Consider the following 11,702-nt stretch of genomic DNA (forward strand, 5'->3'; position numbering starts at 1 on the left):
CTCAGCGGGAATCTATGAGGCCCAGATGTCCATTCTGAGTTTTATTCACCACAAGTGGGCGTCGACCAGCCCATTCTGCTTCTCTGTCTCTCCTACCAGTCACGATGTGGCTTCTTCTTTATTCTCTATTTGTAGGGCTCCTATTCAGCCAGATTTCAGGCAGCTCTCAGTGAGGATTGTTCTGTAGTTTACTTGTAATTTTGGATTACTTGTGAAAGGATGCAAGTACTGTGTTTTCTTACACCGCCATCTGAAGAGCATGTGTCTCACGTGGCTGGTGTGGCTCAGTGGTTGAGCATCAACCCATGCACCAAGAGGTCACAGGTTTGCATCCCGGTAGGACATATGCCCAGGTTTTGGGCCCAATCCCAGATAGGGGGCACACAGGAGGTAGCCAGTTGATATTCTCTCTCATCAATGTTTCAATCTCTCTCTCCCTTTCCCTTCCTCTCAATCTAAAATAGATAAAAAGGGAGAGAGGAAAATGGTGGCAGAGTGAATGGAGGCTACACAAACTATCTCCCAGAACCAAATTGAAATTACAACTAAAATAAAGACAAGTCTTTGGGAAAAACCAACTGAAGAGCAGCTGGAGAGTACCTTTATAACGAGGGACATAAAGAGGACCCCAAGTTGAGACTTAGGAGGTTGCAGCAAAGGTAGAGAAACAACTTTTAGCCTGCTACTGGACCTTAGTAGAGATAAAAAATCTTGACCATAGGCAATCAAGTTATCATGTTTCCTGTGTGCCCATTGTTACATGACCCACGGAGCCATAAAATTGAACATTTGCCATCATTGAATGGAAGTAGTATATACATGATCAGACCCAAGCAGGTTCTGATGGCACCAGAACGTTACATGAAGTGACCCAAATGCCCCTGGTCCCCATGCCTGCTACACTGCCTTTTCTGCTCTAGGATTCACCTCTAGCCTCATGGGGAGTTCTCTACAATAGCTGTGCAGAGGGAGAGAAAATGTGTCTCTCTTTTATACATGGTTCTCTATAACATGCAGGCGCCATCCCAAAGTGTATAACTACAGCACTGCAGTCCCTTCCTGGGACATCTTCAAACAACAGTGGTGAATGAAAATCCTCCTAGTGGACAGAATTCTGACCATTGTACCTGGTGTTAACTTTGCTTAAAAGAAAAAATGGAAAGAGATGTAATTACATACTGACTCATGAGCTGTGGCCAATGGTTTTGCTGGATGGTGAGCAACTTGGACGGAACGTGGTTAGAAAATTAGTGACAAGGCACTTTAAGAAAAGTATGTGGACAGACTTCCCTAACCATTTTTCTTTGCTAAAATTGTGAATATATTTTTGTCCCATAGGAATGTTCACCACAGGATGACTTCAAGATGAAGAATTTTAATTAACAAGTAGATAAGATCATCACCAGTTTGGTGGATAAAAGTCTTTCTCCGGCAACTCCTGACATCACTCAATGGGTTCATATACAACATGACCAGAGTGGCAAGAACAACGTGGCCACTGCTGAATGCCCAAATCTGCCAGTAGGAGACACCAAAACTGAGTGCCAAATATAGCACCATTTTGAGGGGTGGTCACCCAGTTACCTAGTGGGAGGTTGACTATATTGAACTATTTTCATGATGGAAGTGCAGACATTTTGGTCTTACTGAAGTAGATGCTTACTCTGGATATGGGTTTGCTTTCCTTCAATGCAATACTTCTGTCCAAACCACCATGCATGCACTCACAGAATGCCTTATCCATCATCAAGCTACTGTATACAACATTGCTTCTGATCAGGAACCAACTTCACAGCAAGATAGTTGTGGCAAAAGGCCCACGCTTGTGGAATTCACTCACCTTACCATGTTTCCCACCATACTCTAGTAGCTGGCTTGACAGATAGCATACCAGCCTTCTGCAGACTCAGTTACAGTGCCAGTTAGGTGGCAGAATTTGGCATAGAGATCCTGGAAAGGTTACATATACTTGGACTCAGCATGAACTACACGAGGATGTTTCTCCAGTAACCAGCATTCACAAGTGTAGAAATCTGCTTGTCACCATTCACTATTACCCCTAGTAACCTAACAGCAAAAATGCTGTTTTCTTCCCATGACTTAATGCTCTCCTGGCCTGGAGGTCATTGTACAAAGGCAGGAACACTTTTTCCAGGAGACACGACAGTGATTTTATCAAACTGGAATTTAGACTGCTGACCAGCCACTTTGGACTCTTTGAGCCTCTAAATCAACAGGCAAAGAATGGAGATACTGTGCTGCTGGAGTAATTGATCTCCACCACCAAGTGGAAATGGAACACCACTTCCTTGGGTGGTATCTTAGTATTACCTTCTCCTGTGACTCATATTGGAAAGAATCTTTTGTTCTTCTTCTATAAATCATCTTCTATGGGGAAACTGAATAAAATCTATAACACCAAACTCTTAAAGAAAGCCTTTACCTTTTTATTAGTGTTATTTTTGTCTGAAGTTTAAAAGGCATGATTAGGTAGAAAGATGGAAAAGATGATTGGCAATTTAGAGCCACAAACATGAATAACTGAATAAATACACATCCGTTTTCAACTTTAAAAAGGTCTGAATTGCCCTGGCCAGTTTGGCTCAGCGGTTAGAGCGTCGGCCTGCGGTCCTGAGAGACCCGGGTTCGGTTCCCGCTGAGGGCGTGTGCCTCAGTTGCAGTTTGTCCCCAGCCCTGGTCGGTTGTGCGGGTGGCAGCCACTCGATGTGTTCCTTTCACATCGATGTTTCTCTCTCTCTCTCTGTTCCTCTCTCTCCCTCCCACTCTACCTGAACAAAAAATGGAAAAATGTCCTTGGGTGAGGATAAAAAATAAAAATAAAATAAAATAAAAAGGTCTGAATTGAAAAACTGTGAGAAATTATTTCCTAATTACATATGTAACCATAGCAACAATTAAAAACATCATCATTATTTTGCTTTCTTCTTTATTCCATTTGTAGAACTTCATTATTTTCTAAGCTTCCACTTACTTGTATTAAATCTAATAATCTTTAGAGCTGTTTATGTATATAAAATATACTCCAAATATGTCTGTCACTCTTTAATTTCATGTGCATCTTTTCCTAACAACAGTTCTGATTGTTTTCTATTACCACAAAGTAAGAATTCATGATTGAATAATATGTATCCCAAACATCCATCCTCAACATGTGATTTAGAATTGAATATCCTTATCTTTTAAAATATTGTAGGTACAAACAAAATGATCTACACACACTGTAGTACATATATATGGTACTTATTACAAAGAAAAATAGCAATGATTTCCTGAGTTGACTTGTCAGTCCTTAAAAATACATAAATATACATCATAAATTCTTCTCTTGCAAGATGATAACATAGAATACATATGTGAGAACTCATGGCTTCATAACTTTGAGAAATTTTTTACAACATTTTTTAAGTTAGATTGCATGACTGAAAAAATAATATGGTAATCTTATCATCTTTCCTGTATTTTTCATAAACCTGCACATATATATGTTTTTGTAATAAGCTTAGGTAAAAGTTTTCCTAGGTAAACCTTACCAATTCTATACACATTAAAGAAATGTAGTAGGAAGAACAAATCTTTGCAGTTTCCATCAGTTTGTTTTCCACCAGAAGACACAAAGTACCCACTTATTTCCTTTTATTCAGCCAGCACCTCGGCTGCCATAGAAGTGACAAGAAGGCCTGTCGTAGTTTTTTGTTCCCAAAAATCAAGATGAATGAGTGGCTTGAAGGATACATCAATCCAAGAACCTGGCAAAGAGTGCGAACTGAAATGCTCTGTAGAGTACTAGAATTCAAAAGTGAAGTGATTTGAGACACGAAGAAAATGACAAACAGCAAGAGAAAGGAGATCACAGTGTGCATGGCTCTTACGTGAATCTTGGTGCTGAGATCTTGGGATCCTTTGCCATTGAGTTGCATCTTCTTGACATGTTTCCACATGGAAAAGATTAACAGCAAAACAGCTGTCAGGGACATTGTAAAGGGTATGAAGTTTACAAGTATGAATACAGTCACACTTGAAATGTGTACCTTATCCAACATGTTGGTTTCCCAAGTGATGTTTCTATCATATACATTCATCGCCATTGCTTCCTCTATGCTACTCACTGCAATATGACAAACCAAGATGATCAAAGTCCCCAAAAATATCATGAGAACCACTCTTTTAGCTTTCCATTTTAGATGAAGAAAACAACGATTGGAGAAATTGGCTATCATGAGCAAATAAAGTATGCTGAGGCTAGTAGCAAGCCAGAGGCTAAAATGGTTGCTTACTACCCAGACAATATGCATAATAAGTCTTGCTTCTGTGTTATAGAAGGCTAGATTAAACACAGTAGCATACGAATTCAATACTAATACCCAGAGTAAACCAATTCTGGAGACCGCCAGAGCAGTGAGAATTCGGTCAGTGCAGGACAGCTTTTGTCTCTTGACCCAGTCAGTGCAGTTCACCAGTGCTATGAAGCCATTGGCAAAATTTCCTAGAACAAATTGTATCATTAATAGGCTGGAAAGGATTATTGTTAGTAAAGCCATTATGTCTAAAATGGGAAAAAAGCCAGGTCTAATATCACTGGTCGTGTTTTCTGTATTATTCTGACCTTAATTTCTATATGCAGCTGATTTCTGAATTTGCAGTAAAATTTTGGTTTCTTTTCAATTCTGCCACCAATGCCAAGCAGGAAAGCTTCAGGGTATGCTAATAAATTAGTTCAATGCTATCTTTATGGAAAACATTGTTATTCCCTAATAGCTCAAATCGACTCCCATTCAAACAGTGTGTGTTCCTGCCTCTGGCTGGATTATTTCATAACTAATGTTGAAGTGAAAGCTGAATTCTCATTTGCTAGCATGCAAATAGAGACGTATTGTTTTGCAATTTGTTTCTGGGTTTGACTCTCCATAATTTGTGTTCATCAACATTATTTGTTTGTTAGTAAAATTTTAAAACCCAGTATACAGTGAATGTCTTAAACTATTAGTTGGAGCTGGGTCATAACTAGGATGATTATCACTATGAATTCTTTTTAATGCCAGAATTATGTAGAAAGAATTCAACATTTTTTCTAGCAAAAGTATCAAAGATTTTCTCAGGAACTGCAGCAAGGCCAATATACCATAAAACTCGGTTGCTGATAACAAATACTTTTGTATAACTTTATTGTCTACAAGCTCATAAACACTCAACACAAACTCACACAAAGGCACATACATCTACTGGATGGAACTATTGTCCTAAACCTTCCAAAATGTAAAATTTGTGTCAGGAAGTCGTTTAGGTTTAAATCTGACTTTTCTCCCATGCAGACTTTCCAACCCATTATTAATAGCTATCATATTTCTCTCTCATGCTTAGGTCTTTGACAAAGTTTCCCTTTTGAATCTACTTTTTAAATATACTTTGTGTTCTTTGAAACAATCTGTGCTTTTTATTGTAGAGTGTAGACTCCTATTTATGAATATATGGTTTTATGTTTCTCTGTTTAACTCATTTCTGACTACTTAATTTTTTAAAGATTAATATATGTTAAAAATCAGCCTCTACCCTTGGGTTTTCTTTAGTTTCAACTTTTATATTATAATGGTTTTTAGCAGAGGATCTTGGAGCTGGACTACCAGCATAGAAAACCTACATTTTTCGCTTTGTGTACCTCTGATTGTGAGGAGTGAGTATACTATTTGTGTAGAGTGCTTACAATTGTGCCTGCCTGATGTAGACACCGAGCACAAGGATTGTTATTCATTTGATCCTGTGAATTCATTTGGTACTTCAAAGTTAACCTGGGATAAATTATCTGGCATTTGTCTTCCTCTTTCTGACTTATTCCACTCTCAACCCACTAGGTCCATCCAGATTGTTGTAGATGGCAAGATTTCATTCTTTTTTATAGCTGAATCATATTCCATTGTATATATGCACCACTTCTTTTTTCATCCACTCATCTATTAATGGGCACTTGGGTTGCTCCCATATCTTAGCTATGTAAATAATGTGGCAATGAGCATATGAATGTATATATCTTTTTGATTTAGGATTTTGCATTTCTTTGGTTAAATACCAAGAATTGGAATTGCTGGATCCTTCTTTGTCTCTTATTATAGCCTTTGTTTTTTTATCTTTATTTTTTGTTGTTATTAATCCTCACCCAAGAATATTTTTCCATTGATTTTTAGATAGACTGGAAGGAAGGAGTGGAGGGAGTTAGAGAGAGAGAAGAAAAAAAGCACTGATGTGAGAGAAATACATCGATTGGTTCCTCCTATACAACACTGACCAGGGCTGGGCATTGAACCTGCAATCCAGGTACATGCACTACAGGAATCAAACCTACAATCCTCCACTCCACAGGCCAACACTCTTCTGCTGGGCCAAACTGGCCAGGGTATAGTCTTTGTTTTAAAATCTATTTTGTCTCATATAAGTATTGCTACACCAGCATTGTTTGTTTGTTTCCCTTTTCATGAAATATCTTTTTCTATCTTTTTCAGTCTGTGTGTGTTTTTCTATGTAAAGTGAATCTCTTGTAGACAGCATATGTGTCTGGTATTGTTATCCAGTCAGTCTCCATGTATCTTTTGAGCATTTAAACCATTTGTATTTAAAGAAATTGTTAATACATATGTATTTATTGCCATTTTATTATTCATATATTTCATCTTTTTTTTTTTCTTCCTCTTCTTTTCATAGACCCATTAACATTTCTTGTAATACTGGTTTGGTGGTGATGAACCCCTTTAGCATTTTCTTGTCTAGGAAGATCTATATCTATTCTTCTATTCTAAAGGACAGCTTTGTTGAGTAAAGTAATCTTGGTTGCAGATTCTTGCTTTTCATGACATTAAATATTTCATTCCATTCCCTTCTGGCCTAAAATGTTTCTGTTGAGAAATCATCTGACAGTCTTATGGGACATACTTTGCAGATGATTAAATGCTTTTCTCTTGCTGCTTTAAGATTCTCTCTTTGTCCTTAACCCTTTACATTTTAATTATATTTTGCTTGGTGTGGACCTTTTGGATGTATCTTGTTTGAGACTCTCTGAGTTCCCTTGACTTGTATGAAGAAAACTTTACCAGGTTAGGGACGTTTCATCATTATTTTTCAAATGGTTTTTAATTCCTTGCTCTCTCTCTTCTCTCTGGCACCCACATGATGTGAATGTTAGTATGCTTGAAGTTATCCCAGAGGCTCCTTCTACTATCTTCATTTTTTTAATTATTTTTCTTTTTGCCATTCTGATTGGATGTTTTCTACTTCCTTATCTTCTAAATCTCTGATATGATCTTCTGCTACCTCTACTGCACTACTGATTCTATGTAATTTATTTCTCATTTCAGTTCATGTATTCTTCATTTCTGATTGATTCTTTCTTATGTTTTCTATCTCCATTTTTATATTTTATATCTCTTTCTTGAAGTTCTTACTAAGTGCATCTACTTTTCCCATACATCAATTGTGTATTCTTATAACCAGTGTTTTTGAACTCTGCATCTAGTAGATTACTTGTCTCCATTTTGTTTAGTTACTTTCTGGAGTTTTGTACAGTTTTTTCACTTGGGACATGTTTCTTTGTATCCTCAGTTGGGCTGCCTCCCTGTGTTTGTTTCTAGGTATTAGGTAGAGCTGCTACATCTCCAGGGCTTGGTAGAGTGACCTTATGTAGTAGGCATCCTATAGGGTCCAGTGGCACAGCTTCCCCAAGCACTCACCTGGGCACTCTAGGTACACACACTGTGTAGACTGTGTACACCTTCTTGCTGTAGTTGAGACTTGATTGCTGTTAGCACCTCAGTTGGGGGGATTTATTACCAAACTGACTGACTGCAAGGACTGCTCATGACTATCATGGAGGATCATCTGTGCAGGGGCCAACCCTACAGGGCAGGACTTACTTCAGCAGGGTGCTGATGCATGCTGAACTTGCCCCTTGAGTATGTCCCTTGTGGAGGAGATTAGGTAGTGTTTTAACATGATCTGAAGCTGTTCATGGGGTGTGTTTGATTTGGGGCCACTCAAGTGGTGCAGGTCAAGGTAAGCCACCACTTGTGCCCTGCCCCAGGGTCAGCTGGCATGAGCTACAGGTGGTTGCTACTTGTGTTGGAATTGGAGGTGGCCAGGTAAGGCCAGGCTGTGAACTAAGGTCAGTTGACGGTACTGCTGGAACCGGGGCCACTTAAAGAGACATGCTGAGGCCAGGTTCTGCTTGTCTGAGAGATTTTAAGAAAGTCTGAAACATAACACAAGAGAGACCATTTGTATGAAAAAGTCACTGGAAACGTCTTTGGGTGGGCCTGCAAGTTGTGTGGGATAGAGTCTCAGGGAATCACCAGGGCAGGGAAAACAGTGTTAGCCTGAGTGATGGAGACTCAGATATGGCTCCCTGTGGGAGGAGGGCTCAGATAAGGAACAATGACCTCTGCCATCACTTCTGTCGGGGAGAAAGCTCTCCAGCTCTTGCCCAGATACCAGCCTATTGAGTTCCTCCCCATCTGCCCCTGGTGCCTCAATGCCAGAAATCAGAGTGAGTGTAAGTTTGCACATGAGCCCTTTAAGAGAAACTGCCTGGAACTCTAGAACTCTATCTCCCTCAGCCTCAATTACCCTGGTCTTAATGTTTTTTTTTATCCTCACCCAAAGACATTTTTCCATTTTTTTATTCAGATAGAGTGGGGCAGGGGGAGAGGAAGAGAGAGAGAAAAAGAAACATTGATGTGAAAGGGATACATCGAGTGGCTGACACTCGCACAACTAACCAGGGCCAGGGATAAACTGCAAACGAGGTACGTGCCCTTAGCGGGAACCGAACCCGGGTCTCTCTGGACTGCAGGCCAGTTCTCTAACCACTGAGCCAAACCAGCCAGGGATACCCTGGTTTTTATAGCCAGAAATCATTGGTACTTCTTTTCCTGGCACTGGAACCCTGGTATGGGGACCTGGTAAGGCTCCTAAGAAGGCACCTCTGCTTCTAAGATGTCTCTCTTGATTTCTATCCACCACACATGGGTGTGTACCAGCCTATTCTGAGTCTCATCCCTCCTACCAGTCTTGATGTGGCTTTTTCTTTATATCTTCAGTTGTAAAATTTCTGTTCAGCTAGATTTCAGGGAGTTTTGAATGATGGTTATTGTGTAGTTTAGTTGTCATTTTGATGTGGTTATGGGAGGATTCAAGGACTACATTTACCTATTCTGCCATCTTGACCAGAGACCTAAAAAAATTTTTTTAATAACTTTTTATTTAATTATTTATTTATTTTTATTTTATTTTTTTTAATCTTTATTGTTGAATGTAAAATGTATTACAGATGTTGCACATTTTTCCCCCAGTGACCCCATCCTCCCTACTCCCGCCCCCCTCCCGCCTTTTCCCACACTATTGTCTGTATCCATTGGTTATGCATAAAAGTTCTTTGGTTTATTTCCTCCCACACCCCCACACCCCCAACCACTTTCCCTTTGAGATTTGTCAGTCTGGCAATGAATTTGTACTTCTTAATCCCTTCACCTTTATCACCCATTCCCCCAACACCCCTCCCATCTGGCAACCAAAAAAATGTTCTCTGTATCTATGAGAATGTTTCTGTTCTACCTGTTCATTTTGTTTGTAGATTCTGTTGTTGATAGATATGTATTCATTGCCATTTTGTAGGTAAGTTGCTATGTCTCCTAGGCTTCATAAAGTGGCCTATTGTTGTAGGTGTCCTTTGGATCCAGTGGCACAGACTCCCTGATCCCCCCAGCTGGGCCCTTGAGGTGCACCCCTAGTGAGGTCTGTACACCCTTCTGTTGTAATTCAGACTTGATTGCTGTTGGCATGTCAATGGGAAGAATTTATCAGGCTGATCATCTGCAAGGACTGGCTGTGCCCACTCACCACTGGCCTCTGACTCCCTTGGAGGATCAGCTGTGTAGGGGCCCACCACACAGAGCAAGATTTACTTCGTCAGGCCTCTGCAACCCACTGATTCCACTCATTGAATGTGTCACTTGTTGAGGTGACTGGGTGGTGGTGTTTCGATGTGGTATGAAGCTGTCCTCTGGGTGTGCTGGCTCTGGGGCAAGGTCACCCATTGCCTGTGTTCTATCCGGGGCTACCCAGCATAAGCTAAAAAGTGATCTGCAGATGGCTGCTTCTTGTGCTGGGCTTGGAGGTGCCCAGGAAAAGCCAAGTTGTGGACCAAGTCTGGTTGCTTCTAGCAGTGCCAGGCCTGAGGCCACTTAACGAGCAGTATGGGGCTTGCTGAGATCAGATGCTGCTTGTTGGAGAGATTTTAGGAAAATCTGAAGCAGGATCCAAGACAGGACAGTCCTATAGTAAAGCCTTTGGAAGCAGCTTGGGTGGACCTTAAGGTTGGGTGGGGCAGGGCCTGAGGAAATCACCAGGGCGAGGCAAACAGTGTGAGCCAGGTTGGTGGAGTCCCAGATATGGCTGTTGTCTGCCATTCCAGGAAAGGGATCACCAAAGGAACATCAGCCTCCATCAGCTAATCTATTTAGGAGAAAGCTGTCTCTCCAGCCCTTGTCCAGAGGCCAAAGAGCTCAGTTCTTCCCTGTATGTCTCTGGTACCCCTGAACTTAGAGGGAGCAAGTCCCAGTAAGTCCGTGCATGGGAACTTTACGATGAATTGCCTAGGGCTCCTGTAGCTACACTCCCCCTCAGCCTGAGTTCCCCTGATTTGTTCAGCCGGAAATTATTGAGACTTCTCATCCTGGCACTAGAACCTTGAGCTGTGGGACGGGGACCACTCACTCCTCAGGGAGGGCCTTCCCAGCCGAGGTGTCCCTTCTGATTTTCATCCATCACAGGTGGGTGTGGGACCAGCCCATCCACACTTCTGTCCCTCCTACCAGTCTCAATGTGGCTGCTTCTTTAATTTAGTAGTTGTAGGACTTACATTCAGCTCAGTTTCAAGCAGTTCTGAATGATGGTTATGTTGTAGTTTAGTTGTAATTTTGATGTGGTTGTGGGAGGTGGAGATACCACATTTACCTACGCCGCAATCACGACCCTATATCAGATGAATTTAATTAATATCTTCAGAACATTCTACCCCAAAGCAATAGAACATACATTCTTTTCTTTTTTTCTTTACAGATTTTAGAGAAAGGAGATGGGAGAGGGGGTAGAAAGAGAGAGAATAATATCGATGAGAGAGAACATCGATTGGCCTCCTCCTGCATGTCCCACACTAGGGATTTGGCCCAACCTGGACATGTGCCCTAACCAGGAATCAAATTGGTGACCTCTTGGTACATGGGTAGACACTCCACCACTGAGCCACACCAGCCGGGCAGAATATACATTCCTTTCAAGTGCACATGAACATTTTTTAGGATAGACATGTTAGAACATAAAACAAATCTCAATAAATTTAAGATTTAAATCATATCAAGCATCTTCTCTGAGCATAATAGTATGAAACTAGAAATCAATCATAAGGAAAAAAATGAAATACATACAAAGAAATGGAGGCTAAATAACATGTTACTAAATAATGAATGGGTTAACAATGAGATCAAGGAAGAACTCAAAAGATAGCTTGAAACAAATGATAATGAGAACATGACAACCCCATATCTAGGTGACACAGCAAAAGCATTCTTAAAAGGGAAATTCATACCATTACAGAAAAATCTCAAATAAACAATCTAACTTTATACTTAAATAAACTTGAAAAA

The 11,702-nt window shown here is 40.5% G+C and overlaps 1 protein-coding gene across 1 annotated transcript; it reads right to left on the bottom strand.

Moving 5' to 3' along the window:
* Positions 1-3,644: 3,644 nt before the first annotated feature.
* On the bottom strand, positions 3,645-4,559 carry LOC118623198 (taste receptor type 2 member 19-like). Its single transcript, XM_036250722.1, has one exon. The coding sequence runs from the start codon at positions 4,557-4,559 to the stop codon at positions 3,645-3,647; it is 915 nt and encodes a 304-aa protein (XP_036106615.1).
* Between the last annotated feature and the right edge of the window lie 7,143 nt (positions 4,560-11,702).

This window comes from Molossus molossus, unplaced genomic scaffold (assembly GCF_014108415.1).
Source record: "Molossus molossus isolate mMolMol1 unplaced genomic scaffold, mMolMol1.p scaffold_m16_p_10, whole genome shotgun sequence".
NCBI lineage: Eukaryota > Metazoa > Chordata > Mammalia > Chiroptera > Molossidae > Molossus > Molossus molossus.

What these genes read in the sequence shown, in the direction of transcription:
- LOC118623198 (XM_036250722.1), bottom strand. Translation starts at nt 4,559, where the DNA reads ATGGCTTTACTAACAATAATCCTTTCCAGCCTATTAATGATACAATTT.